This window comes from Juglans regia, chromosome 1 (assembly GCF_001411555.2).
Source record: "Juglans regia cultivar Chandler chromosome 1, Walnut 2.0, whole genome shotgun sequence".
NCBI lineage: Eukaryota > Viridiplantae > Streptophyta > Magnoliopsida > Fagales > Juglandaceae > Juglans > Juglans regia.
The window spans coordinates 7,012,468-7,039,037 of record NC_049901.1 but is presented as its reverse complement, the minus strand read 5'-3'; the positions used below and the strand labels follow the sequence as shown (position 1 = coordinate 7,039,037).

The following is a 26,570-nucleotide window of genomic DNA, read 5'->3' as shown; positions in this document are numbered from 1 at the left end:
TCTTTGTCAAATGGTATGAACAAAGAAAAATTAAGCATTGTTTGATCGTATAATGGTACTGCTATTCTATTAGGAAGGATGGTTTATAATACACGTTCAACCTTTTTTTTTACCAAATCTGATTTTAGATGGAAGATGTTTTTATAAAATAATATAATTAATAAAATAAATAAATAATATTCTTTTATAAAAATACTCTCAATTTAAAACATAATTGTATAGAAAATTATGAAAATAATTATACGTATATAGTTAGTCCAACTATAAATAAATTTATAAATTTAAAATTCGGCAGGATATGATCCATTTTATTTAACTAGAGATAGATTATATTCATTTAGAATAAAATGTAGATGGTTTCTTAAAAATCAAACAATAATATTTTAATCACTCAATGTGGCATGAAACAGTGAATAAATAAATTATTATATATATTGTATAAAATATCAAATCCTATAATTTATTTTTATAATAAAAAAAAAATTGTATTATATAGAAACTTCGCACTTTGTAAATCATTTAAAAATATATGATTTTATTTTTTTATTCTTATATTTTTAAAATAATGTGCATAAATATAAGACTTATATCTAAAAACTTTATTAAAAAAATCCTATGGCTTCTGCCCTTTCTTCATTACCAATTGTCATTAGGATGGAGATGATTTATTTATTTTCTTTGAGTTTTAGTTTTATTAAGAACCAATTTGGATATCTTAACTCCTCGCATTATTAATTATTATTATTTATAAATTATTTCATCTCAATGTCCGAATGAAATGAGCTTAATTCAATAAATATATATATATATTTATATATATAATGCACATTTTTAATATAGGGGTTTGAATTTTGGGCATTATCACTGGCAGTTAATCTGTCAGAATCAGTGTGTATGGTATAGTTGCAAACCAAAATTACGAATCTGCAGTTCATCTCAGTTCCTTGAATCCTCGGCCATCTGTCTTCGCCGGCCAGAAAACCTAATTTATCTACACAATGCAGAGCTCATAGACCTCGCTGGAACCCTAGGTCATTTCTTTTTCCACCAAGAAATGCAGAGCTCTTCGAGTTCGGCGGCCCAACCGGAGGCCATTCTTGAGTGGCTCCACAAGGAAATGGGGTACCGACCCTTGGGTCCGTACAGCGCCTCGAGTGGCAAGTCACAGTTGCCCTCGATCGAATCTCTCCGCAAGATTTCCCGTGGGAACATGATCCCTGTCTGGAATTTCTTGATAACCCGCGTGAAGTCGGATAAGACGGTAGAGAACATCCGGAGGAACATTACGGTTCACGGTGGCGGCAATAGCAGTGCTAGCGACAGTGGCGGTGGCGGTGGCAAAGAGGAAGGTAGGAGTAGAGGGAGGAGGAAGGAGAAGGTGGCCGTAGAGGAAGGATTGGGTGTGGCGGAGACGAGGGAGGCGGCGTTGCAAGAGAGGGAATCGTCGGCGAAGGAGGTGGAGAGGTTGAGGAATATTTTGAGGAGGCAGAGGAGGGATTTGAGGGCCAAAATGCTTGAGGTTTCGAGGGAGGAGGCCGAGCGGAAGAGGATGCTTGACGAGCGTGCCAATTACAGGTTCGGTCACTCGGAAAACCGATGGCAGTGTTCAGTTCTCTATCTTTTGTTTACTTTTTGTGATCTACACTATGTTTTAGTTTACGAGAATTTCGTGGAAAGAAATGGGAATATGATAGCAGGATGCGGTGTTTTAATGTGGATTAGTGCTAAGGAAATTGTGGCATTTGATGTATATTTGTCCGTCTGCAAAGGAGTTATTCGAATTGCAAAGTTAACTTTAATACTGAGATTTCTTATATTTTGAAGATGAAAATTTAGTTGGCAGGAGCTGTGTCGTTTCTTGAAGTGGATGAGCTGCATAGTGATGAATTACTACACAGTGAATCGAGTTGGCCTTTTCTTGAGGAGTGAATTAATGATATAACTGCGATTTTTTCCATTGTATATTCATAATTTGTTAATTAAACTCGATCTAACAAAGCCTTACTGCGACCATGGGAATCGGCTTCATGGCCTTTTACACCTACTCTATGAGTAATTGATTTTCAATAATTAAACATCAAAGTGTTGTTTCTGGTAAATTGATTCTGGAACACTCACATTATATCACGATACCAAATTTAGTGGCTGCTTTTTAGACTAGTCATCATCTTTTTACTGATCCGACTATATTTTATTCAAAAACTTGATTCTAGATGCTTAGCAAAGAATAAGTTGCATGGTTGCATTCTCGAGAATAAATCTGATTGTTATGGTTATAAATATATATGTTTGACTTGTGTGGACCGCATTTATCTATGCAACTTATGGCCTTCTATCGTGAATGAATTTTGCTTGATGAATGGTTTTTTAACAAGATTGATGTATTCTAATTATCAGTGTAAACATAGCTCATATTTTCTCACACATAATTCAGGCACAAGGAAGTGATGTTGAATGCTTATGAGCAACAATGTGACGAAGCAGCAAAAATATTTGCAGAGTATCACAAACGTCTTCATTACTATGTCAATCAAGCAAGGGATGCCCAAAGGTTAAATGTTGACTCTTCAGATGAAGTATTTAACAGCTTTAGTGCAAACAGTGAGAAGGAAGCTGTTTATTCAACTGTTAGGGGCAGTAAATCGGCAGATGACATGATTCTTATTGAAACCAATCGGGAAAGAAGCATTCGAAAGGCGTGTGAATCTCTTGCAGCTCACATGATTGAAAAAATACGCAATTCTTTTCCTGCTTATGAAGGGAGTGGTATCCATTTGAATCCTCAATTGGAAGCAGCCAAGCTAGGCTTCGATTTTGATGGTGAAATACCTGATGAGGTTAGAACTGTTATTGCAAGTTGCTTGAAGAGTCCTCCTCAGTTGCTTCAGGCAATCACTGCATACACTTTACGGCTTAAAACTCTGATTTCTAGAGAAATTGAGAAAATTGATGTTAGAGCTGATGCAGAAACCTTAAGGTATTATTATGCAGTCTTGTTTTGTATCCGTGCTCATATGACCTATTGAAAAAAATTATTTGTGCTCAAATGAATCTCCCAACACTTCATTCTACTTTGTCAAGGTTTGACTATGACTGTTCAGTGTAGGATTCTGTGAGAAAATAATCCGTACAAGGTCTTCTTGAATGGTTATTTATGGTGTTCGAGAAATAAGTATATTAGTTGGCTCACTCCTCAGGAAACCTTGTTTAAGAAAAGTAACTTAAGCATTTCAATTTTTAATGGTTGACCTAACTTGGTTGCATTGGGGTTTTTATGTTTCATTACAAGCTACCACATTTACAGCAATTCTTGGTGAGGGTTTTGAGAGCTAGAATGCGCTATAAAAATGAAATTTTAATTTATACCTTCAATAAAATTATCATTTACCGTTCAGAAAGGATGAAATTTTAGTTGGATTCCAAAGGATCGTGATACTTGAATTAAAATTGCCCCCATTATTGCTTTATTATTCCTTTTCGTATACCACTCTGGGTTGCATAGTTTATGCTATTAGATGAGAGTTGTGCTACTGGAAAGAGGCGAAGGACTGTTATTGCAAGTTGCTTGAAGAGTCCTCCTCAGTTGCTTCAGGCAATCACTGCATACACTTTACGGCTTAAAACTCTGATTTCTAGAGAAATTGAGAAAATTGATGTTAGAGCTGATGCAGAAACCTTAAGGTATTATTATGCAGTCTTGTTTTGTATCCGTGCTCATATGACCTATTGAAAAAAATTATTTGTGCTCAAATGAATCTCCCAACACTTCATTCTACTTTGTCAAGGTTTGACTATGACTGTTCAGTGTAGGATTCTGTGAGAAAATAATCCGTACAAGGTCTTCTTGAATGGTTATTTATGGTGTTCGAGAAATAAGTATATTAGTTGGCTCACTCCTCAGGAAACCTTGTTTAAGAAAAGTAACTTAAGCATTTCAATTTTTAATGGTTGACCTAACTTGGTTGCATTGGGGTTTTTATGTTTCATTACAAGCTACCACATTTACAGCAATTCTTGGTGAGGGTTTTGAGAGCTAGAATGCGCTATAAAAATGAAATTTTAATTTATACCTTCAATAAAATTATCATTTACCGTTCAGAAAGGATGAAATTTTAGTTGGATTCCAAAGGATCGTGATACTTGAATTAAAATTGCCCCCATTATTGCTTTATTATTCCTTTTCGTATACCACTCTGGGTTGCATAGTTTATGCTATTAGATGAGAGTTGTGCTACTGGAAAGAGGCGAAGGATTTGTTTATTGATTTTAGCAGAGCTTTAAGAATCAGGGTGTTGTATATCAGGGTTTGATGTTTCAAAAGTCATTGCATGAGGGTTCTTTACTGGATGTTTAATTTTCTTTGGTAAATAGGTACAGAAAGTTGGACACAGGCTTTTAGCCAAGAGAGATGCATTAGCTTTATTTGTCTCAAGGCTTATTTTTAACCTCTAAGTTGTGATATTTTTTATTCATTACTCTTTTTAGTGGACGTGGGGTCTATCTTGTAAACTTTTCAGTTTTAAAGTTCATTTGTTCTTGTAGTAGTCACTGTTTCCACGGATAACCTTAGAAAATGTGGGATGGTTGCTCTAGGGAAAGTTTTGACCACGGATAACCTTAGAAAATGTGGTATGTGCATTGTTGATTGGTGTGTCATGTGCAAGAAGGATGGTGAATCTGTAAATCATCTATTTCTTCATTGTGAGGTGGCCAAGTCTTTATGGTATGAGGTTTTGAGTCGGACAAGTTTATATTGGGTGATGCCAAAGGAAGTTGTGGACCTTCTTGCATGTTGTTTTGATGGAAGGAAATGTGTAGCTGCCAGATGGAATATGATTCATTTGTATTTAATGTGGTGTATTTGGCTGGAAAGGAATGAGAGATGTTTTGAAGACAGAGCATTCTCTCAGAGAACTTCGGAATTTTTTCTTTTGTACTTTGTGTTTGTGGGCTAGAATTTTTGTAAGGGATGATGATAATGTACTGAATCCGTTTTTGTCTTTTTCCTGCTTCTGGAGTGTAGTAGGTGTTTCCTTTGTATACTTCCTATATACTTGGGCTGTGCCTATTCTTGATAATAAAATCTCTTATTAATTATAAAAATAAAAATAAAAGTAGTCACTGTTTCCAATAAGTTTATACTACTGCTGAAAACGGTGGTAATAAAAAAAACTTGCTTTTGTGAGCCTGGTTGAATCTTACCCAAAAAATAAATATTTATCCATAACATTCTATTCAAGGTCAAACTTGGTTTTAGTCTCTTATCTATTTTCGTCATTCGTGGGGGAGTTTCATCGGTTTTGTCTTTCTTTATCATTGTGTAAACACCTTTTAATGGGCCACTATTTTTTTATTCTTAATAGGTACAAGTATGAGAACAATACAGTTATGGATGTGTCTTCTCCTGATGTGAACTCAGCATTACACTATCAGCTGTATGGTAATGGAAAGATCGGAGGAGATATACCTTCTAGAGGAACTCAAAATCAACTTCTTGAAAGACAGGTTATCTGTTTATTTTACATTTTAATTTTACTTTGTGGCTTCATCATTTGATCTGTAAATTATGTTTTTCTCTCTTTGGGCCTTGACTCATGTTTTCATTTTCTACCTGCAACCTGCTTTTATAAGAAGTTATATTTCCTTTTCTTCAATAAAATCTTATTTACCAATAAAATAAAATAAAACAGAAGTTATATTTCCTTTTCTAATCATGTTCATACTTTCCCACTTTTCTCATAGTGAGTTGAACGTGTTTTCGATAATAATCCTTATTTTTTATTTGTTTTACTTATCAAAACGATATTTGATTCAATGTATCAAGCATAAATTTCCTTGTTTTCCTTCATACCTAATGAAAGCCCTCATTCGTGTCCTAGAAAAAGGGTTTTCAGGTCCAGACTCTTACCTTTTCTAAAAGACTGCTTTGATTAAATTTGCTTGCTCTACTTTTTGCTATTTTTATTTTCTGATTTCTACTAAGTTGATGTCTTTGGGAAGTTGTTTAATTCATGCTGGTATGTTTTCTTGTTCTTAGAAAGCTCATGTTCAACAATTTTTGGCTACTGAAGATGCACTGAATAAAGCTGCTGAAGCAAGTGACTTAATTCAAAAACTTGTAAAACGTCTGCATGGAAGTAGTGATGTGGTTTCTTCACATTCACTTGGTGTTGGAGGTGCCACACAGAATATGAGCAGTCTTAGGCAATTCGAGGTAAGTCCGTTGATCTTACGGGTTTTAGTTTCCTTTTAATGGATGGATAATTGCCGTGGTTAGATGTCATTAACTTTTTATAATAAGTAAAATAACATTTTATTGAAAGTAGTAACTAGGCATAGCCCAAGTACACAGGAGGTATACAAACAGCATACACCTAGTTACAAAATAAGGAGTTAGAGGTCATTTGCTTGTGTCTTTGTTCTTCCTCATTGCTTGTTAAAAATAATTTGTTTTACTCAAATCCATGAAGCTTTGTCCCAAGTGACTTTGGATTGCCTCTATGAATCCTCAGCAACTGATTGGGGTCGGTCACACATATTGTTTGCTACATTCTATCCTATCTAAAACATGCTCTCTTAACTCTATAATCACTTGTAACATAAATACCGCCAAGACCAATGCCCTTTCCCCATAATCACTTATAAAACTCAGTTTCATCTGGTAAGTAGCCACACCCATGATTACCTTCATCTAGTAAGTCCCAAAATGGTTACTTACTAGATGAAACTGGGTTTTATAAGTGACTGCATAGGAATTTCAAAGAAGCTTACCCACTCTAGAGTCATTTATTTTCGTGTGTGGGATTGGAGTGTTACAAACTATCCTTCTTAAATTCCTGATATCCTTGTTAGGGCCATGTTATATGGCGAGTTAGGATACTTATAAAAAAAGGTATCCTTGTTTCTATTGTCCTCTCCCTTTTTTTTTTTTTTTTTTGATAAGTAATAAGTAGATTTTATTCATACGAATGAAATAGGCATAGACCGTGTACACAGAAAGTATATAGAAGGACACCTAAATACATTCTAGGTTAAGGAAAGAAAGTCATGGACATTGTTTCCATCAAGTACAATGACTGAAAACCAAAGCATTAAAGTGTGCATAAAATAAATTCTGAAGCTCTGCCATTGTGCGTTCCCTATCTTCAAAGCATCTCTCATTCCTCTTCGACCATGAGCACCACATGATACACAACGGGATCATCTTCCACATTGTCGCCACTTGAGGACAACCTTGAATCTCCTTCCAACAAGCCAGTAAATCCACCAACCTCGAAGGCATTACCCAATATCCACTTCTAAAGATCTCATTCCATAGCCCCCTTGTGACCTCACAATGCCATAGTAAGTGATCTACAGATTCTCCTTGTTTTTTGCACAAATAGCACCAATCCATCACGATAATTCCCCTCTTGCTCAAATTGTCCGTAGTCAAGATCTTCCCAAGAGCGGCAATCCAAACAAAGAAAGCTACTTTAGTAGGCACCCGGGACCTCCAAATCCTCTTCCATGCCAACTGTTGTCCTCTCTTTCTTAAAAACATTTCTGGTTTTTTTTCCCTTAAAAAATAATGATACAACCTAGAACACATGCACCAGTTGGCTTCTTGTATTGGCTCTTTACATCATTGCCTTGAGGTACATTTCGAAACACTTGGATCTTGTCTTAAGTTTGTGTTTATGAAACTTTCAGCGCCTTGGTTAATACAGTGACTTGAAGTTCCGTTTACTGTGTTCCAATAATCTAATTGAATGACACATGATTTCCAATCTAAAAACATCGTAAGCTTGCATAATACTTGTCATTTGTGCTGTAACTTCAGAAAGTATGTGACACATGGGGTAAGAGTTTGACAAACGTACCATTCTCTCTCCCCTTCTCTTAAAGGATGTTTTAAGTGCTGGACATTTTTTTTTTCCTTTTTGCATCATAAATAATGTTCTGGATTTATTGAGGAGCTTTGTTTGAGCTTGTTGACATTCCTATTCTTTAAAAAAAAAATTGTGGGTGCAGTTTGAAGTTTGGGCAAAGGAACGAGAAGCTGCTGGGTTGAGGGCGAGCTTGAATACACTAATGGCTGAAGTACAGCGCTTGAATACATTATGTGCGGAGAGGAAAGAAGCTGAAGATTCTTTGAAAAAGAAATGGAAGAAGATTGAAGAGTTTGATGCTCGTAGATCCGAACTTGAAACCATATATACTGCTCTTCTGAAGGCTAACATGGTAAGATATCTCAACTTCAAATTTCTTGTAAAATGCTACTTAATGCTGTGCATGGAGGCATTTTTTGGGCATTTTTCTTATGAAAATTGGAGCCCTTATTTTAATTTTTAAAGAGCATTTAAGAAGGCAAGTTTGTGACTTTTCTAATGGGGTCGTCAAAGATGTACGCTGTCAATAGAACTGCTATTTTAAGCTCAGTCTTATGATTAAATGTAATTCAATGTAATGCCACACTTTTCCCATAATTAGTGTAAATAGCCAATAGCTGCATCTTTGGTGATGGAATTTAAGGCAGGAAGTGATAAAAAAATTGCAAGATTTTCAAGAAATTATAACCCAAAATGTTTAGATGCTACCCAAGTACCAAGTATATCAATGGCTTTGGAAGTCTTATTCCCAAAAAGATAGCTCTCAGTTGGAGCTTATCACATAGTTCTATGCAGCATTGTTTTTCGTAAGCATGATAGAGGGTAACATCGATAAGATGAACTGGAGCCCCGCCAAGAAAGGTAGATTCACTGCCAGATCATTTTACCAAGTTCTAACGAGCCCTGGAATGACCATGTTCCCATGGAATAGTATATGGTAGACGAAAGCTCCTTCAAAAGCAGCTTTTTTTGTATGGACATCATTGGTCACCACTGATAATTTAAGGAAACGCCGGGTAATGGTGTTGGACTGGTGTTGTATGTGTTACAATCTGATTGGGTATTACAAAAGGTTGATGCTCTTCGACACTGCCTTGGGATCTCATGTGAAGGTTACGAGGAACAGTTTAAAGCCCTCATTATTGCCATAGAAGCAGGACAGCCACAGCTTGCTAAATCCGCTGCTAAAAAAGACAGGGAACTCAAGAGGCTTACTTGCTCCATTAATTATGATGCAAGAGAAGGAAGCGTGAGTAGGGGAAGACACAATGATAGGGTGAATCTCGATAGTCCATGAAGCCCAAGATCCTCTCATGGAATGTTCGGGGCTTGAATGATCCAAACAAGCGCCTGAGAATAAAGAACTTATTACGGGAGTGGAAGTTAGATGTGATTTGTTTGCAGGAGACTAAGTTGAAGTATATTGATAGGCAATTAATAAGAAGCTTGTGGAATTGCCCTTACGTGGGATGGACCACCTTTGTCTCTAAGGGTGCTTCAGGGGGCATATTAGTGTTGTGGGATAAAAGAGTAGTCAATTTGGTGGAGGATTTCGTTGGTGAATTTTCAGTAGCTTGCTCTTTCTCAAATGTTGATGATGGTTTCGTTTGGGATTTCTTAGGTGTTTATGGGCCAAATCTTGATAATAAAAGACAACTACTGTGGGATGAAATAGCTGGTATGTGTAGTTGGTGGGATATCCCGTGGTGTATTGGAGGCGATTTCAACGTCACGCGGTTTCCAAGTGAAAGATCAGGGGATTCCAACATGGGCCCAGCCATGGTGGATTTTTCAGCTCTTATTTTTGAGTTGGAACTGGTTGATCTTCCTATGGCGGGAGGGCTTGGTCTAGGTTGGACAGGTTCATTGTCTCTTCCTCTTGGGAGGTCCACTTCCCCAACCTTTGCTAAAAAAGACTTTCCAGACTTTGTTCCGATCACTTCTCCCTCTTACTAGATTGTGGGGGTCTTCACGGGGGACGGAGATATTTTAAATTTGAGAACATGTGGTTAAAGGTTGATGGGTTCTCGGAGAAAGTTAGATCATGGTGGAACTCCTATCAACTCACGGGCACCCCTAGTTTCATTTTGGCTGGGAAAATAAAAGCTTTGAAAAAGGATCTAAGAAAATGGAATCTGGAAGTCTTTGGGAATATTAACGACCAGCGATCCACTCTTTCTCAAGAGCTGCAGCATTTTGATGTAAAAGAAGTGGGGGGGACTCTTTCGGAGGATGAAAAAGTAAGGAAAATGGTAGTGGTAGCTGAGCTGGAAAAAATCACCCTTATGGAGGAGATCTCTTGGAGACAAAAATCTCGAGCCCTTTGGTTGAAGGAAGGGGACAGATGTACAAAGTTTTTCCACAGAGTTGCTAATTCTAATCATAGAAACAATGCTATTGAGGTCCTACATTCGGAAGGCAGGGTTTTGACTGATAGCGTTGAGATAAAAAATCACATTGTGCATTCTTATGACAAGCTTTTAACGGAGCAATATCAATGGAGACCAAATGTAAACGGACTAGATTTTGATTCAATGGATCAAGCAAGTGCAGCTTCGTTGGAGAGGTCCTTTGAGGAGGATGAGGTTCTAAGTGTGCTTAACGGGATGGCTAAAGATAAAGCGCCGGGCCCCAATGGCTTTACAATGGCTTTTTTCCAAACTTGTTGGAACATTATTAAAGATGATCTTATGAAAGTTTTTCTCGAATTTCACTCTTTCATGAAATTTGAGAGAAGCCTAAATGCCACTTTCATCGCCCTTATCCCGAAAAGGGCAAGGTCGGTGGAGGTACATGATTTCCGGCCCATAATTTTGGTGAGCGGGGTTTACAAGATCATATCAAAAGTTCTTGCGAAGCCACTAAGTGAAATTATGGGGAAGATCATCTCGAAGTCACAAAGTGCATTTGTTAAAGGAAGACAAATTTTAGACTCCGTTCTTATTGCTAATGAATGCTTGGAATCTAGAGTTAGAAGCGGCACCCCAGGTCTCTTGTGTAAATTGGACATGGAGAAAGCATTTGATCATGTCAATTGGGATTTCTTGTTGTACATTCTGGGCAGGCACGGTTTCGGGGAAAGATGGTGTCAGTGGATAAAACATTGTATCACAACCGTTAGTTTTTCCACTTTGATCAATGGTACCCCCGAAGGTTTCTTTCGCAGCTCTAGGGGTTTGCGACAAGGGGACCCTCTATCTCCTTTGTTATTCATTATAGTGATGGATGTACTGAGTAGAATGTTGGAGGGGGTGGTGGATAGGGGTTTCATCTCGGGCTTCTCCGTGGGTAGTTCCTTGCATGAAAGCTTATCAGTCACACATCTCCTTTTCGCCGATGATACGTTGATTTTATGTGACTCAGACCCAGATCAGATTCGCTCCTTGAGAGCCCTCCTTCTGTGTTTTGAAGCTGTCTCAGGTCTTAAAGTGAACTTATCGAAGTCCGAGCTAGTTCCAGTTGGCTTGGTTAACAATCTAAGTGAAGTGGCTGCCATTTTGGGTTGCAAGGTGTCACTCTTGCCTATAAAGTATCTGGGACTTCCTTTGGGGGCCCCCCACAAATCTAAGGTAATGTGGGATGGGATTGTTGAGAGAATTGAATGTAAACTGGCAGGTTGAAAGAGAATTTACTTGTCTAAAGGCGGCCGAATCACGCTTATTAAGAGCACACTTTCTAATCTTCCAACATACTTTCTATCTTTATTCCCTTTACCTGCAGGGGTGGCAAATAGACTGGAAAAGATCTTCCGTGATTTCTTGTGGGGAGGGCTAGAAGATGAGAAAAAATTCAATTTGATTAGATGGGATAAAGTTTGCACCCCTTTGTCTTGCGGTGGTTTGGGGATTAGAAAACTAAGAATTTTCAACAAGGCTCTACTTGGAAAGTGGTTATGGCGGTATCATAAGGAAGGGGACACTCTTTGGAGAAGCATCATCGACATTAAATATGGGAGTATTTGGGGAGATTGGTGCTCTAATGCAGTAAGAGGGGCCTATGGGGTGGGTGTTTGGAAATTCATTCGAAATGGATGGGAAGACCTACTCGGTAATTTCAGATTTGAGGTGGGAAGGGGCACGCGCATAAGATTTTGGCATGATATCTGGTGTGGCGATGTGGCCTTGGAAAATGCTTTTCCCTCGCTTTATAGGATTGCGTCAGACAAGGATGCTTCGGTGGCTGATAATATGAGCATCTCTGCAAATTCTATTCATTGGTCAGTGAGTTTCTCTAGGGCTGTACAAGACTGGGAGTTAAATGACATTATTGATTTCTACAATGTTTTATACGCAATGAAAGTACAAGCAGGTAGGGAAGATGGACTAATATGGACACTCACTGGGAACAAGAAATTTTCAGTTCGCTCTTATTACAAGTTTTTGACGGCTCATCCCACCAATGCCTTTCCTTGGAAGAGCATTTGGAGGAGCATTGCACCCCTTAAAGTTGCCTTTTTTGGCTAGTTGGCATCCCATGGGAAGATATTGACTATAGATAAACTGAAAAAGCGAGGCCTTTACTTAACCGATTGGTGCTTTATGTGCAAACACAGCAGTGAATCAGCAGACCATTTACTTCTACATTGCGAAATAGTCAAGGCTTTATGGGATGACATTTTCACTAGGCTTGGTATTGCATGGGTGATGCCCAGGAGAGTCTTGGATTTATTGTCATGTTGGAGAGGGATTAGGGGCAACTGTCATATTGCAGCTGCTTGGAAGATGGTACCTCTATGTTTAATGTGGTGCACATGGAATGAAAGAAATGACCGATATTTTGAAAATAAGGAACGCTCTCCGGATAGTTTTAGGGCCTTTTTTTATCACACTTTGTTGCTTTGGGCTTCTTCTATTGTATTGAATGGGAGGAATTTTAATGACTTTTACGCTACTTTCCGTAGTGCGTAGTTTGTAATTAGGTTTTTCTTGTACACTTCCCGTGTACTTGGGCATTGCCTTTTTACGTGGATTAATATAACTTCTTACTTATCAAAAAAAAAAAAGTATGTGTAATAAGAATGGTGAATTAGTAGATCATTTGTTTTTACATTGCAAGGTGGCTAGAACATATGGTTTTTTCGCGAGAATTAGATTGTCATGGGTCATGCCTCTTAGACTGGTGGACTTCCTTGCAAGCTGGAGAGTCCTTCGAGTTAACTTACAAGTGGCAGCCATCTGAAGAATGGGTCCTATATGTATGTGTTGGTATATTTGGCAAGAGAGAAATGATAAAAGCTTCGAAGATTGCGAGAGAACAATGGCTGAGTTTAAAGTTCTCTTTTTTAAATCATTGTTCTTATGGGTAGGGGCCATTGTTTGTAATGGGCTAAATGTCCATGATTTTCTCCTTTCAATTGTAAACTCTAACTTGGTGCTTCTCATGTATACTCCATGTGTACTTGGGTTTTGCTTATTTCTATGAATAAAACTTCTTGATTACCTATCAAAAGAAAAAGTATCTTTGACAATACATTTATTTAGTGACTGATAAAAAAGAATATCTTTCTGTAGTGAAAGTTGAATATGGATTTACTTTGGCATTCAGGGTCTTTGTTTATTTAATTTAAGCTACAGAAGTAATAAATTCTTTTTCTTTCATAAGATTATTCTTAATGTGATCACATTAACCTTGAAGGATGCTGCCACATTCTGGAGTCAGCAGCCATTAGCTGCAAGGGAGTATGCATCAGGCACTATAATTCCAGCATGCTCAGTCATTGTGGACATTTCAAATAGTGCAAAAGATCTTATCGATAAAGAAGTTTCTGCTTTCTATCGAAGTCCAGATAATAGTCTCTACATGCTTCCATCAACCCCACAGGTCTGTGAACTCTGATAGAACATGTTATTGTGTGATTTGGTTAACCATTTATTCCCTGTTCATATGAGCGGAGAAAGTGCTATTTGATCCTTTTTTTTTTTTATTATTTGTGGGTGGGTGGTGGTTGAGAATTGACTCTTCAAATCCGATGGAAGTAAACAGGCTTATATTTTATTGAAGAATCAATTATTTGTCACGTGAGGTTAAGGATTACTAATATTTGTTCATTATTTTATCTTTCATTAAGCATTCATGTTAATCTATGATAATATAATTAGGATTAGTGTTTTGTAAAGAAAGATATATGCATCAAGAGGTGCTGCATATTAAGGAAGGATGGACGTGTCTGGTGCCATCTATGTTTCTAAATGCTGCCCTAGTGCTAGTGATTGCTAATGCCCCTTCATGTACACATCAAAGTTGCATTCTTTTCATACACTTAAGCTGATGGTGACTGTAGAATCTTCCCACAACCCCAAAGCTTAAGCTAGTTGATCTAGAGGTCTAACTAGGGCTATATTTGAACCAGTTTGTTGGATAGTCCCGCTCGGTACTTGCCCAGTTAATACTCGAATCGAACTCGATTCGTGAAAAAAAAGCTCGCCCGTGAAAGCAGATACCCGCTCAATTAGTAAATGACACATACCGTACAAAACTCGACTCGACTCGGCTAAGGCTCGTTAAGACCCGCTCGTTTATGCCCGAGTCGACTCGTTAGCTCGACTCGATTAAAACTTATTCAAATATTGATAACTATATCCATACATCTATGTATATGTACATATATATATATGTATTAGCTAATAATATAAGCATAGCACTGTTATAATTAAATATATAATATATATGTTATATATTTAATTATGTAATACATATGTGTAACCTAGTTACTTATGTTTATATATTGAATATATTCATAGCTATATTTTATAATTTGTCCAATAATTAGTTGATAAGATTTAATAATTTCATATATTAGTATGTGAGAACCATATATGAAATAGATATATGCTATCATATTATGTGTGTATGTATTAATAATTTATGTAGGCATATAATATATTGTTATTATGGATAAATATCAACTAGTTAGATATTAATTATTTATAAATTTTTAAAATCTTATAATTCAATAGAAGTTCTACTTGTTAGTTGTATAAATTCAATATTAGATTTTTTATTTTTTATTAATCTTATTTATTAATTATTAAATTTTATTCAAAAAATAAACAATTCAGTTCGAGCTCAGCTCGACTCAAGCTCGTTTTTTAGACGAGTTCAAGCTCGAGTTGGGAATTTAGCTTACCGAGTCGAGTTCGAACAAAGAATAAACAAAAATCTCGAGCTCAAGCTCGAATATTTTGAATCGAACCGAGCTTGGCAAGGCAAAGACTAGCTTGGCTCGACTCGATTACAGCCCTAGATCCAACCGGTTTATTATTCCATCACCAAGCTCACTCCAATCCTATGTGGACCTCATTCTGTGCTGGCCCAACAGAAATGAAAAAGATGCAAAGTGGACCAAATATATATATATAAATATACAAATATATATTTATATATATATACTTATCAAAAAAATATATATATATTTATATATATATATATATATTAAGAGAAATATAATTTTATTGATGAAAAGCCCTCGTTTATGGTGGCGGAAAACCGCATTGAAACATCATACTCCTTTGACAAGGACAAGGTGTTAAGTAAGACTATAATCTATCCATGGATTATCTACACACAAGTAACCTTATTTGAGCCAAAGGACCAATAGGCCCAACTTGTCTATTCTCAACATGCGAACTAAAACTCGTGGAAGATCAGAGTTCCTCAAGAAAATGCCCTCACTTATGCCAACTAAAACTTGTTTATCAAGTTTTCTAACATAAACACTAAACCCCCCCCCCCCCCCCCCCCCCCCCCCACCCACATTCTCTTCCACATAATATCATGGAACTTGATGATGATGCGGAACAACTTAAATGTTTAAGCTAGTGGATGAAGACGCCCAACCAGTGTGTAATCCTAAAACCAAGTACACACCTTAATGTTTGTGGGACTCATCAACAACAATAATTTATTACTGTAACTCCTTGACCTGCTAAATACTTTTATTAAAGAGTTTTAATTTGGGGCCTCATTTTAAATTGAGTGGCACAAGAAGATTGGAATGATACTAAGAAACTTACCATGTCCCCTGCAGCAAATTGCCTGTTTCTTTTGGAGGTCTCTAAACCCTTCATTCAATGGGAAGTTGTACATGGTTTGAATGCCATATGTACAATTCTGTCAGCTGTTTCATTTGTTAACACTCAAGTCTGATGTTTTTTTTTAAATGGTAACACTCAAGTCTGATGTTGATAATGATGTCACGGCCTAATGTGAATGGATATACTGATGACTAATCAAATAGATCTCCCCTTAGACATAATGGTCTGGGATAGTGCAACTTTCTAGTGTGCTTGCCATGCTTTTGCAACTTCATACCTTTTGGATTCTAATTTTCTTTATGCTTTAGAGGTAATAAAAAGTTTCCTTTGCAACAGCTGGCATCTGTAAACTGTTGGACTTACTTTTTCAGTAATTTTGCATCAGGCACTCTTGGAATCCATGGGTGCTAATGGATCCACTGGACCTGAAGCAGTTGCTGCTGCAGAAAAGAATGCTGCTATATTGACTGCAAAAGCTGGTGCTAGGGATCTATCTGCAATTCCATCGATATGCCGGGTTTCTGCTGCACTTCAATATCCTGCTGGTGAGTTTTTGGCCATCGACATATAATGCTAGAGTCATGGTTTACATAATAGGACCAGTCACCTCCTTGGGTAATTTGATTCCTGATTATTTCTCTCTTGAAAACAGGGAAAAAAAATAAGGAAAGAGATTTCCTTTCAATAATTAGAGAATGGCTTGGTAAATGAGTTCCTGGTAATTTAAACTTATATTTTTTCAGGAGTTTTAAACCAATTTCATTTGCTTGGGGACTAACATTGACCAAATTTTCATTTGGACCTGTTCTTCTCTTATCTTTGCTCAATTTTTGGTTCTACCTTTGCTGACTTTGGACGATGTTTTCCCCTATAATTTTACTAAGAACCCAAACTTACAAGCAAATTAAAAACCAATCTCAACAGAATGAAAACCTCACTTTGTTTTTTCATAAAAATAAGGGGTACGGGACCTGCTATGTTTTATAGTTATATAACTGTCATCTGATTTAGATTATTTGTATGGTGTGGGATGCCCACCCGATTGGTTTATGTCCATTCCTTACTGATTCATGTTTTAATCATGGACTATAACTTTTGGTCTATAATTAGGCTTGGAGGGCTCAGATGCTAGTTTAGCATCAGTATTGGAGTCCCTTGAATTCTGTTTGAAACTCCGCGGTTCCGAGGCTAGTGTGCTGGAGGACTTGGCAAAGGCAATAAATTTGGTTCATATACGTCAAGAACTTGTTGAAAGTGGTCATGCTTTGCTGAACCATTCTTATCGTGCTCAACAAGAATATGAAAGGTGATGAATATGTTTTCTTGCTGAGAAATGTTTATTTTGTTTTGTTTTTTCTGTCAGTTTCTCCCTCGTTGAAGTCAGTCACTTTTGAATCTCATTTGAACCACCAATGACTAGTCAAGATCTTTTACTGATCTGGTTTGTGTTATTTGTTTTGGCTGTTACAACTTATTGCTGAGATGTATTTCTTTTAGGAGATGCATTTAGGGTCTATTTATTCCACATTCTTTGCCTTTCGTTTACATGTACCTGGCATATATCACTGCCATCATGGAAATCATTCTACATGATCAAGCCATTCCACTTGGGAAAGATCACATATGCATTGTATTATCTGTGACTCTCTCTCTCCCTCTCTCCCTTTCACACACACACACCATGTAAACTAACAGGTTGATTGAGTCTCATATTTATTTATATTTTCTAATCTCGTGAACTAGATCATTTGTTTTAGAACTATCGATTTCATCATGCAGGACAACAAGTTACTGTTTGAACTTGGCTGCTGAACAAGAAAAATCTGTCATGGAGAAATGGTTGCCTGAGCTTAAGACGGCAGTTTTAAATGCTCAAAAGTCCTTTGAAGATTGTAAATACGTCAGGGGGTTGGTGAGTAAATTACCTTGACTAGAGTTAAATCGTCTCTACTAAACCCTTCTTGTATGTTTTGTGTGGTGAATTCCCCCCTTTTTCTCTCTCCCGTTCTTATTAGTTGAGAAACAGAGGTCATGCCACGTGTTCATGTGTGTACATGGGGTCTACTTTGGATCTGATGCATGCCAATCGTGTTGTCTGTAGAATTTAGATGACATACAAATGTCCATGGCAAGCAAAAGAGAATGATTACTTCTAAGTAGGATACTTTCGAAATTCACTCATTAGCCTTCCTGTTTATCCTTAAAAATCAATGAGATACTGTTTTCATCATATCTTCCTGAAGTTCAACATTCCCAAGTCTAATTTCCAGGTCATCATTTTAGGTCAATTGATAGAGGTTGACACCTATGCCTAGGCAATAGCTTTGTTTGTTACTTATTTGCAAGTGATATGCAAGACTCGTATTCTAAGTCAATTGTTCTTGGGCCAAGTGGCATCTCCATCCTCTATAGACAAGGGTTGGAGGGTAACATCACAGGATCAATCTCATTGTGTGTATCATTAACTATAGCTATCTTCCTGGTACCAACATCTACCATGTTCATATGATCACTTGATTTCCTTTCCAAATTTTTGTCATCGTTTTTTTTTTTTTTTTTTTTTTTAGTACTTAGATCTTTGTACTCTGACATGACACTGCAGCTTGATGAGTGGTGGGAGCAGCCAGCATCAACTGTTGTTGACTGGGTTACAGTTGATGGCCAAAATGTTGCTGCTTGGCATAATCATGTGAAGCAGCAGCTTCTTGCGTTCTATGATAAGGAGCTCCTGTGAATGAAATACTTTAGGATGCAATGTTGCAAGACACTACTCGATATTATCTCTCTTTGTGCCTATAATTTTTTCCCACTTTCACGTCAACATGTGAACTGCGGCCCTGGAAGCATGGTGCTGCGCTGGGCACACTTAGTGGATGCACGTGGAAGCATCTGTTTCCGAACATCTTTCCTGGTGTGGTTTGTTTTGGGGTGAGATGGCAGTTGGGGCTTTTGTATTCATTTGTAGTTTGACGCACAGCTAGATCTATCTTTAATCGTTTCTCGCATTAAACTTTGTACAGGATGATTCTTCCTCCTCGGGAAGATGTTTTGTATCATTAGGCTATTCGTACTTCTTGGGTTTTGGGTGGATTATTCTCCCTGTTTGGGGCTGTACATGTATGCTTCTTACATTTACTCATTTCTGGACCAGAGTTCAATCCAAGATTTGTCGTCTCCTTTCTGACTCGTGGAAACATCTCGTGAACAATAAATGCGTCTTTTCTTCAAGGAAAATATGTGTGATTCCAACGTAGTTTTGGATGGAGCACACAACAGGCTGTACGCTAACACAGACCAAGATGACAGATTGGCATGGTCCATGCATCTTAGGGTGTGCATGGACCAATCCGTTGTATATCTTTCTTCACATTAGATTGGCATGGTCCATGCTGATCCTCGGGAGTTATTCTAGCCAGTGGCTTTCATGCATCTCCTTCGTCAGTTCAGCCATAAGTAATAATCCTCTGGAATGATTGGTTAGTTGTAAGGCTATTAAATCCTGTATGTATCCATAAAAGATAAGTGAATAAAAAAGCAATATAATGCATTCATTTGTTTTCGTATATGAGATAAGTTGAGATTAAAGTTAAAAGTTGAATAAAATAAAATATATTTTTTTAATATTATTTTATTTTGAGATTTAAAAAAAATTGAATTATTTATTTTATTTTATATAAAAATTTAAAAATATTATAATTATGAGATGATATAAGTTCAGAGGCGAGGCGAGAAGAGGCTAATTTAGGAGGACAAATTGCATGACTTTCCAATTAGTAGCAAAATTGCGATACCTATCCACATTTTGTACCTTGCAAGTTGGGGAATATTATGTGCCAATCCTACTCTGTTAAACTCACTCCCCCAAAACTCTAATGTCATTCACAATTTCGTACGCGACACCAATGGTTGGTGCTTATCAACAAACGTGGAAGATTGAATAGAAAGATTCCACAAAGAGACATGAAAGCCCACATAGCTGAATGTTTCTAAACTCGCCCGTGAAGAAGTGACGTGACCAATTGACAATCTTTTCGAAACCCGTGAGGAAAACCAGGCGTCTCTTTCAGACTACGGACAGAACCATCCGTCCTTTTGAGGTTTCCTTAGCATCTTCTTTCTTTCAACATGTTCCATCACCATCTCCTCTCCGTCTCTTTCTCCTCCATTCTCTGTTTTGAAAAAATAAGAGAGATTAAGGTTTTGTTTGGTTTTCAAATTCATCTCAACTCATCATTATAATTTTTTTAAATTTTAATACAAAATATAATAAATAATTCAACTTTTTCAAATCTCAAAATAATAATAATATTAAAAAATAATATTCTAACAATATTTTATCATCTCAACTCAACTCACTTCAACATCCAAACACTACCTAAGGGTAAATTTGAAAGGTGGAATAAGATATAAAATTTTCATCTCATCTCATCTCATTATTACACATTTTTTAAATCTCCATATAAAATATAATAAACAATTCAATTTTTTCAAATCTCAATTCAACTTTTTTAAATCTCAATACAATAATAATACTAAAACATAATATTTTAAACATTAAAATAAAACACAAAATTCTCATCTCACCTCCCAAACACAAAATCCTAGCTCAATGAGAAACTTGGACATACTTCTTTGAGAAATCTGGATCCTCAAGATCCTTCTTTTCTCTTTAGATCTGAAGAAAAGACAATTGGGCCATCAAATTGTCCAAAAAAAAAAGATGCAGGGGACAAGAATCGAGCTTTCTAGGCTGATGAAGTTGTTAGTGGCACTACTTCAATTGTCTTGAATTTTATCTAGTGATTGATTCCCTGTTAGGTTATTCTATTTCCAAAATATAAATCTCTCTGTTTAAAGATATTGCCAACCAGAACCGGACCATGGAATGCTTGAATCAACCAACCCACTGGTGTCAAAAGTGGAAAGTACTCAATTAATGTCTGGGCAAAAGCAACGAGGTATTATCTCGTGTAACCAGTATATATAACCCCTCTATCACTTAACATTCATTCATCACGAAGCCTTGGGTTCAATGCTAAAGTAGTTGTTAAGTGGGAATTGGAATAAATAGTTCGTCAGCTTATTACAGGTAAAAGGCTCAAGCTTATTCACATGATCACATGATCAATCTCATCTATAGTACTGCTGCTCATTTGCAACTCTCAATTAGGATTTACTTCATGGAGAAGAGACCTCTGGCTCCCGTCATGTAGTTCCAATGTGAATGCATGGCACAATCCCAACAAACACACATTTCCACGAATTTGTTATCATCAGTCACTTTGTGAGGACGCATGAAGTTTGTGGCTACTTTACACGTCTCGTGAACCAACATGGACCCCAACAATACCTATTAACATTTCTACCCCAATAAAGGAACAAACTCAATAAATGTAGTGAACAAGAACCAGGAAAGGAAACCGGGGGCATAGGTCACTTTATCGGCATTCCCATCTTCTAGTTATCTTCTTTTTGAGCTGTTTGGTGGTAGGAATTGAACCTTTATTACTGCTTCTAGTTTGCAGTTGGCTGGTTTTTGCATGAATGACATAAAGAGGCTTCGTGGGTCAGGTTATAAGAATTGATGAGCTGAAATTATACCACAAGCTGACCGCTAGAAGAAAACAAATAATCCAATTCACAGAGAGTATATATATTTGCAATAGGTCTCAGCATTTCTTATATTAAACCCAACTCGTAGCTCCTTCTCTCTCACTGTCCATCGAGTTTCTTGAGGGTAATCAGAAGCTGAGACATATAATGTCTTGGTTTTTAGTAGTACTCTTTCTCACTATTGCATTTAATAGTCCTTCAGAGGCTAGGCATGAGAAGAAGCTCCCATCTGCAATTGTTGTTGGGACTGTCTACTGTGACACATGTTTCCAAGAGGATTTCTCAAAGACCAGCCACTTCATTTCAGGTTCATTTCAATAACTTGATTAAATGCTTTCTATAATGCAATTTTTTCTTGGCGGTTCTGTTTCACTTTGGTAGCAAAATAAATGGTCCCATAAATTGTATACAGGTGCATCTGTTGCTGTAGAATGCAAACCTGGGACTTCAAAACCAAGTTTTCGGAAAGAAGTGAAAACAGATAAGAATGGAGAATTCAAAGTCCATTTGCCATTCTCAGTAAGCAAACAGGTCAAAAGAATTGAAGGATGTGCTGTTAAATTGGTCAGCAGCAGCGAGCCGCACTGTGCTGTGGCCTCAACAGCAACATCATCTTCGCTCCATCTCAAGTCTAGAAACCAGGGGACTCACATATTCTCTGCTGGGTTTTTCACCTTCAAGCCTCTAAATCAGCCAAACCTGTGTAACCAAAAACCAAGCATTCAAGATTCCAAGGAGCTCAGTAGCAAGAAAGTCTCACTTCCTCCAACTGATGGCTTAGCATTTACACCTCCAATTCAAGACCCAACAATCCCAGATCTTCCCCCCACAGGTCGTAACTATCTTCCCCCTCTTCCTAGACTGCCCGAGCTTCCACCATTGCCACAACTCCCTCCTCTGCCAGGACTTCCATTACCACCTATTCCAGGACTTCCATTGCCACCTATTCCAGGAAAGACTGCGAAATCAAAACCTGCCGAGTCCTTAAAGACAACTCAGTTACAGGATCAGAAGGCAGCTCAACCGGACTCCTTCTTTCCACCACTTTTTCCACCAAACCCTTTGCAGCCGCCTCCTCTTATCCCCAACCCATTCCAGCCACCTCCTCTCATCCCCAACCCATTCCAGCCACCACCACTTCTCCCTAATCCATTTCAACATCCACCAGCACCATTGATTCCTATTCCACCAATACCAGGCTTAACTCCAACTCCACCAGCACCAGTGATTCCTCTTCCACCAATACCAGGTCTTACTCCATCACCATCTCCACCAGCACCATTGATTCCTTTTCCTTTTCCACCAATACCAGGTTTTACACCTACACCATCACCACCTCCACCATCTCTGCCGTTCCCTTTCCCTCCACTTATTCCATTCCCTCCAGTCTCACCTTCCCCTCGCATTCCTCCTGCTGCTTCTTCTTCAAGGCCAACTCATCCTTGACTAATCACAATCTATCCATCAAAAATATTCAAATCACACCTTTCACATATTGTTAAACTTCTTTTTATGTAGAATAATATAATATGTTTGTGACACTGCCAGAACAATTTAGTTGGACGTTTGTTCAGCACGTATCGATCATATAGATGTATATGTTTTTTCTTCTCAGCCATGCATGTAGTGTGTTATTCATGTTAGTGAGTAGGGAGGGATACTAAATTATTGTACTATTGGAATAAAGATAAGTTTTTAGTCATCTGACAGGCTTGATCACTTTTTAAATCCATATGGTTGAAGTACTGATTTCAAATGTTCTTCAACAGAGACATTGTGATTTTACTTTGATTCGGTTCAAGGAGAAAAAAAGCTTTGTCGTCTTAAACCATTACCTTCAAGTTAATTAGCTAACGACAGATATGCTTCATGAAAATGATTGGAATACACCCCGAAAATAAGTATTTGTCTATTTCATCCGAATAGTACTTCTATAATACGAAGGTATTGGTTAATATTCAAGTCCTGCATGGCCGGTCTTAACTGGAGTGCCATTTTCATTCCAATTAATACTAGTCACGTGTAGTTGTGAAGTCTGCAAGTGTCGTACAATCGCTTTAAAAAAAATAAAATTTATTATTAAAAAATTAATTTTTTTTTATATAGATCTCGTATTCATTCACTTTTTTCAAAATAATTATACGGCAGTTACACTCGTTCCGCAGTTATTCTGCTCAGCCGCTATCTTTCTATCTATCTCGACCCCTCAAGGAATAAACGAGAAAAATCCATGGGCCTATAATAGCCCTGTGAAATAAACACCATAGCGCTAGAGACTGCAAAAATATTATTGTACGTTTGGACTCGGAGCTTAAAGTCCTGTTTTCACTTTTCATTACTTGCGAACTGAGATTGGCATTAGTTTTGAAAGAGAAGAAATTAAAATAGAAAGGCTAGAAGAAGAGGAAAACACGAAGCACCGCCGCTATATGTGAGATCCCATCACATACACAAACATAGTTTTTTCATGGCTGTCTATGCATGGTTATATATATACCGCTTAGATGTCCATCGCCTTGGGTGTTTCTGCATTATTTTATTATTTCTTTTTCAGACCAATCGATAACAGATTTGTGGGATATGTCATCTCCCCTACGGCACTGCCCTTTCAACGAGTTGGATTGAGTAGTACTAGTGTTGCGATTGTTCCAAATCAGGCCATATATGTATAATAGGCTTCGACTGCGCGTGCTAAGCGTTCTGCACTACCATCAGTACTACCAACTTGTTGATGAAGAGTCCTGCGATCGAAATATCTTGTTGTGCAGTCTGTACTTCTGAAATTTAAACACGTTATTATTATTATGTTCAGTTCTAATTCAGCAATGTTGATATATAAGCTTGAAATAATGCTAGCAAGTGAGCATGAATCGCAGTGATCTAGTTTATAAGATGGAAAGGTATTCATCCAAAAAGTTTGGAAATTTCATTTTCGAACAAAAAGAAAAGGAAAAAGAAAGGGCAATGGATCCAAATTTTACTCTTATATCAAATAATACATATGTGATATGTATATATAATATAAAAACATTCAAAAAAATCATGGCAAGGTATGCATGCATTATGTAGAACAGATATCCAAAGTCAACCTGCAGATGGCTTTTCACGTGATCATTGGTCAACCCTTCAACCTGCATTACTTCTCTAATTTGCTTTGGAGTAGCCACTGATCCAAACAAAAGTACATAAGAAATGATATAGATCAGAAGATACTTTAAAAGGTCAGATATATGAAAAACTATACATGCTTTACCAAAGCCGAAAAAAAAAAAAAAAACTAAACTGGCTAATTACCTATCCACTTGTATTGAGTACGTATATGCAAAATGCATGCAAGAGGCTAGGATCTTAAATAACATACCCTACTCATGTGTTATGCATTATTTTCCATGTTGTAAATTCAATAGTCAAAATGCTTGAAATTAATACCACCCAAAATAAATTCAACCTGCATATACATACATATATATATATATGTATGTGTATATGTATGTATGTATATATAAACTCTTTTATTGCTGACCTTCGGGACCTCCGAGGAAGTTTACAGCCTCCACGAACTTTGCATGCAGCTCCACTGTCCATGTTCTCCTGTTGGTCTTCCGTATAGGCTTTGGCTTGAATGGCTTTGGGACTCTAGCCTTGGGATGAACAGATGACATACCTGATCCATTCATCACCTCCTTTCCCCTTGCTTTGCCACTATTAAATTTGCATGGCTGGAAATTAAGTCGTAAATATAAGCTAGCTGAGTTAATTTGATCAAACTCTCGAAAAGATTCAAAATAAATTCATGTATCAATTTTTTTTTTCAATCATTTTGGGAGATTACCCGAGTCGAGGTATCTAGGTGGCAGTGGTCACGATTAGAAAGGAAAGCAGGAGAGCTTGCTTGGGCTTTTCCCACTCCATTACTTCCCAAGATTTGTCTTTCATGTTCTTTCTGATCATCAAAGTTGATTCTTCTGTTTTTTAAAGTAAGAAACTCCATCAAAGGTCTTTCAGCTTCAGATTCCTTATTCTTCACCTTCTCGATTTCCTCCTCCAATATGTCAATCGCTATGCACATGACCCAAAAACAAAACAAACAAAAGTAAAAGAGAGCCGTCAAATCATCAAAATAAAAAGGAAAAAAAAAATTACCCCCATAAATGGCCAAACGTTTTCTTGAACAAAATTGGACTCACATTCCATGAGGAGCAGAGCGCTCTGAGGAAGTTCACGCTTAAAGACCTCAAGCCTCGCCAGCTCTTCCTTATGCATCTGTAGAGACTCAGCCAAAACCGAAAGTTTCTCCCAGACATTATTCATATTCCTAAGGTCTTTCAGCAAGTTGGTGATCGTTTTGGGGAAGTAAGATGGTTTCAGACTCAGGCTAAGCTCAAGAGGATTCACACCCACACTTTCCATCTATTGATCTTAGTTATCGACCTATCTGAAAGACCTCTCTCTCTCTCACTCTCTCTCTCGCCCACACACACACGCAGCAGAGTAAAGTCTGATTAATGCACAACGAAGAAACGCCTGGGACTGCTTATATAGACAAGGAAGGGGGGATCCAGAATTCAATACTGAAAGAAAAAGGTAGATTGCATATGAGAGATTCGCATGCATTCTTTCAGATTTTGACAACTCGGTAATCCCAACTCCCAATTTCTTAACACAAACAATATTAAATTAAAGAGAATGAGCGTCAGCGAGAGATCAGAGAGAGAGAGAGAGAGAGAGGGTGGTAAATAATTCAATAAAAAGTAGCAGTACTCCTTAAAGTCTAGGCGCCGCGTATCCATTTTGCACACCAAAACTAAAACTGAAAATATAAGTTTTGACTCGGCCTGACACTTGAGGAGTTGCATATCCTATGGTATCTATGACACTGACGCCAGTGCAGAACTGTGAATTTACCTAAGCTAGCTAGGTGTCTTTTTGGCCTTTTGTCCTTTTTCTACTCTTCTTTAACTGAAATTATTGAATAATTTGGGGCCCGCTAATTTTTCTTTCAGTTTTTTTTTTTCTTCCTCAGCAAGAAAGTTATTTTTAGAAAAAAATATAT

General features: G+C 37.3%; 3 protein-coding genes across 5 annotated transcripts; 2 read left to right on the top strand and 1 right to left on the bottom strand.

Annotated features, from left to right (window-relative positions):
• Positions 1-854: 854 nt before the first annotated feature.
• LOC108988101 (AUGMIN subunit 5-like) lies at positions 855-19,090 on the top strand. 2 transcript variants are annotated; one of them, XM_035690680.1, is made up of 11 exons: positions 855-1,575; positions 2,435-2,857; positions 3,562-3,681; positions 5,364-5,505; positions 6,038-6,214; positions 8,014-8,223; positions 13,506-13,691; positions 16,290-16,449; positions 17,015-17,210; positions 17,684-17,816; positions 18,507-19,090. In XM_035690680.1, exons 1-11 carry the CDS (start codon positions 1,055-1,057, stop codon positions 18,636-18,638), a joined length of 2,400 nt encoding a protein of 799 aa, XP_035546573.1. In that variant the 5' UTR covers positions 855-1,054; the 3' UTR covers positions 18,639-19,090. The 2 variants fall into 2 exon arrangements, with proteins under 2 accessions (XP_035546573.1, XP_018816764.2); XM_018961219.2 differs by lacking the exon at positions 3,562-3,681 and having other exon boundaries at positions 2,435-2,977.
• A 1,826-nt stretch (positions 19,091-20,916) lies between these two features.
• Positions 20,917-23,249, top strand: LOC108988188 (vegetative cell wall protein gp1). Its single transcript, XM_018961339.2, has 2 exons — positions 20,917-21,824; positions 21,930-23,249. Exons 1-2 carry the CDS (start codon positions 21,665-21,667, stop codon positions 22,961-22,963), a joined length of 1,194 nt encoding a protein of 397 aa, XP_018816884.1. The 5' UTR covers positions 20,917-21,664; the 3' UTR covers positions 22,964-23,249.
• A 427-nt stretch (positions 23,250-23,676) lies between these two features.
• On the bottom strand, positions 23,677-26,031 carry LOC108988064 (transcription factor HHO5-like). Of its 2 annotated transcripts, none has more exons than XM_018961164.2 (5): positions 25,705-26,031; positions 25,350-25,576; positions 25,041-25,236; positions 24,607-24,683; positions 23,677-24,286 (listed from the first exon to the last, which is right to left on the bottom strand). In XM_018961164.2, exons 1-5 carry the CDS (start codon positions 25,925-25,927, stop codon positions 24,209-24,211), a joined length of 801 nt encoding a protein of 266 aa, XP_018816709.1. In that variant the 5' UTR covers positions 25,928-26,031; the 3' UTR covers positions 23,677-24,208. The 2 variants fall into 2 exon arrangements, with proteins under 2 accessions (XP_018816709.1, XP_018816710.1); XM_018961165.2 differs by having other exon boundaries at positions 23,677-24,294; positions 25,705-26,029.
• Between the last annotated feature and the right edge of the window lie 539 nt (positions 26,032-26,570).

What these genes read in the sequence shown, in the direction of transcription:
- LOC108988188 (XM_018961339.2), top strand. Translation starts at nt 21,665, where the DNA reads ATGTCTTGGTTTTTAGTAGTACTCTTTCTCACTATTGCATTTAATAGT. An exon ending in GACCAGCCACTTCATTTCAG is followed by an intron (nt 21,825 to 21,929) that starts GTTCATTTCAAT and finishes AATTGTATACAG; the next exon opens with GTGCATCTGTTGCTGTAGAA.
- LOC108988064 (XM_018961164.2), bottom strand. Translation starts at nt 25,927, where the DNA reads ATGGAAAGTGTGGGTGTGAATCCTCTTGAGCTTAGCCTGAGTCTGAAA. An exon ending in ACCTAGATACCTCGACTCGG is followed by an intron (nt 25,237 to 25,349) that starts GTAATCTCCCAA and finishes CTTAATTTCCAG; the next exon opens with CCATGCAAATTTAATAGTGG. An exon ending in CTTCCTCGGAGGTCCCGAAG is followed by an intron (nt 24,684 to 25,040) that starts GTCAGCAATAAA and finishes TGTTTGGATCAG; the next exon opens with TGGCTACTCCAAAGCAAATT.
- LOC108988101 (XM_035690680.1), top strand. Translation starts at nt 1,055, where the DNA reads ATGCAGAGCTCTTCGAGTTCGGCGGCCCAACCGGAGGCCATTCTTGAG. An exon ending in GTTAGAACTGTTATTGCAAG is followed by an intron (nt 2,858 to 3,561) that starts TTGCTTGAAGAG and finishes TGTTATTGCAAG; the next exon opens with TTGCTTGAAGAGTCCTCCTC. An exon ending in GTAAATACGTCAGGGGGTTG is followed by an intron (nt 17,817 to 18,506) that starts GTGAGTAAATTA and finishes ATGACACTGCAG; the next exon opens with CTTGATGAGTGGTGGGAGCA.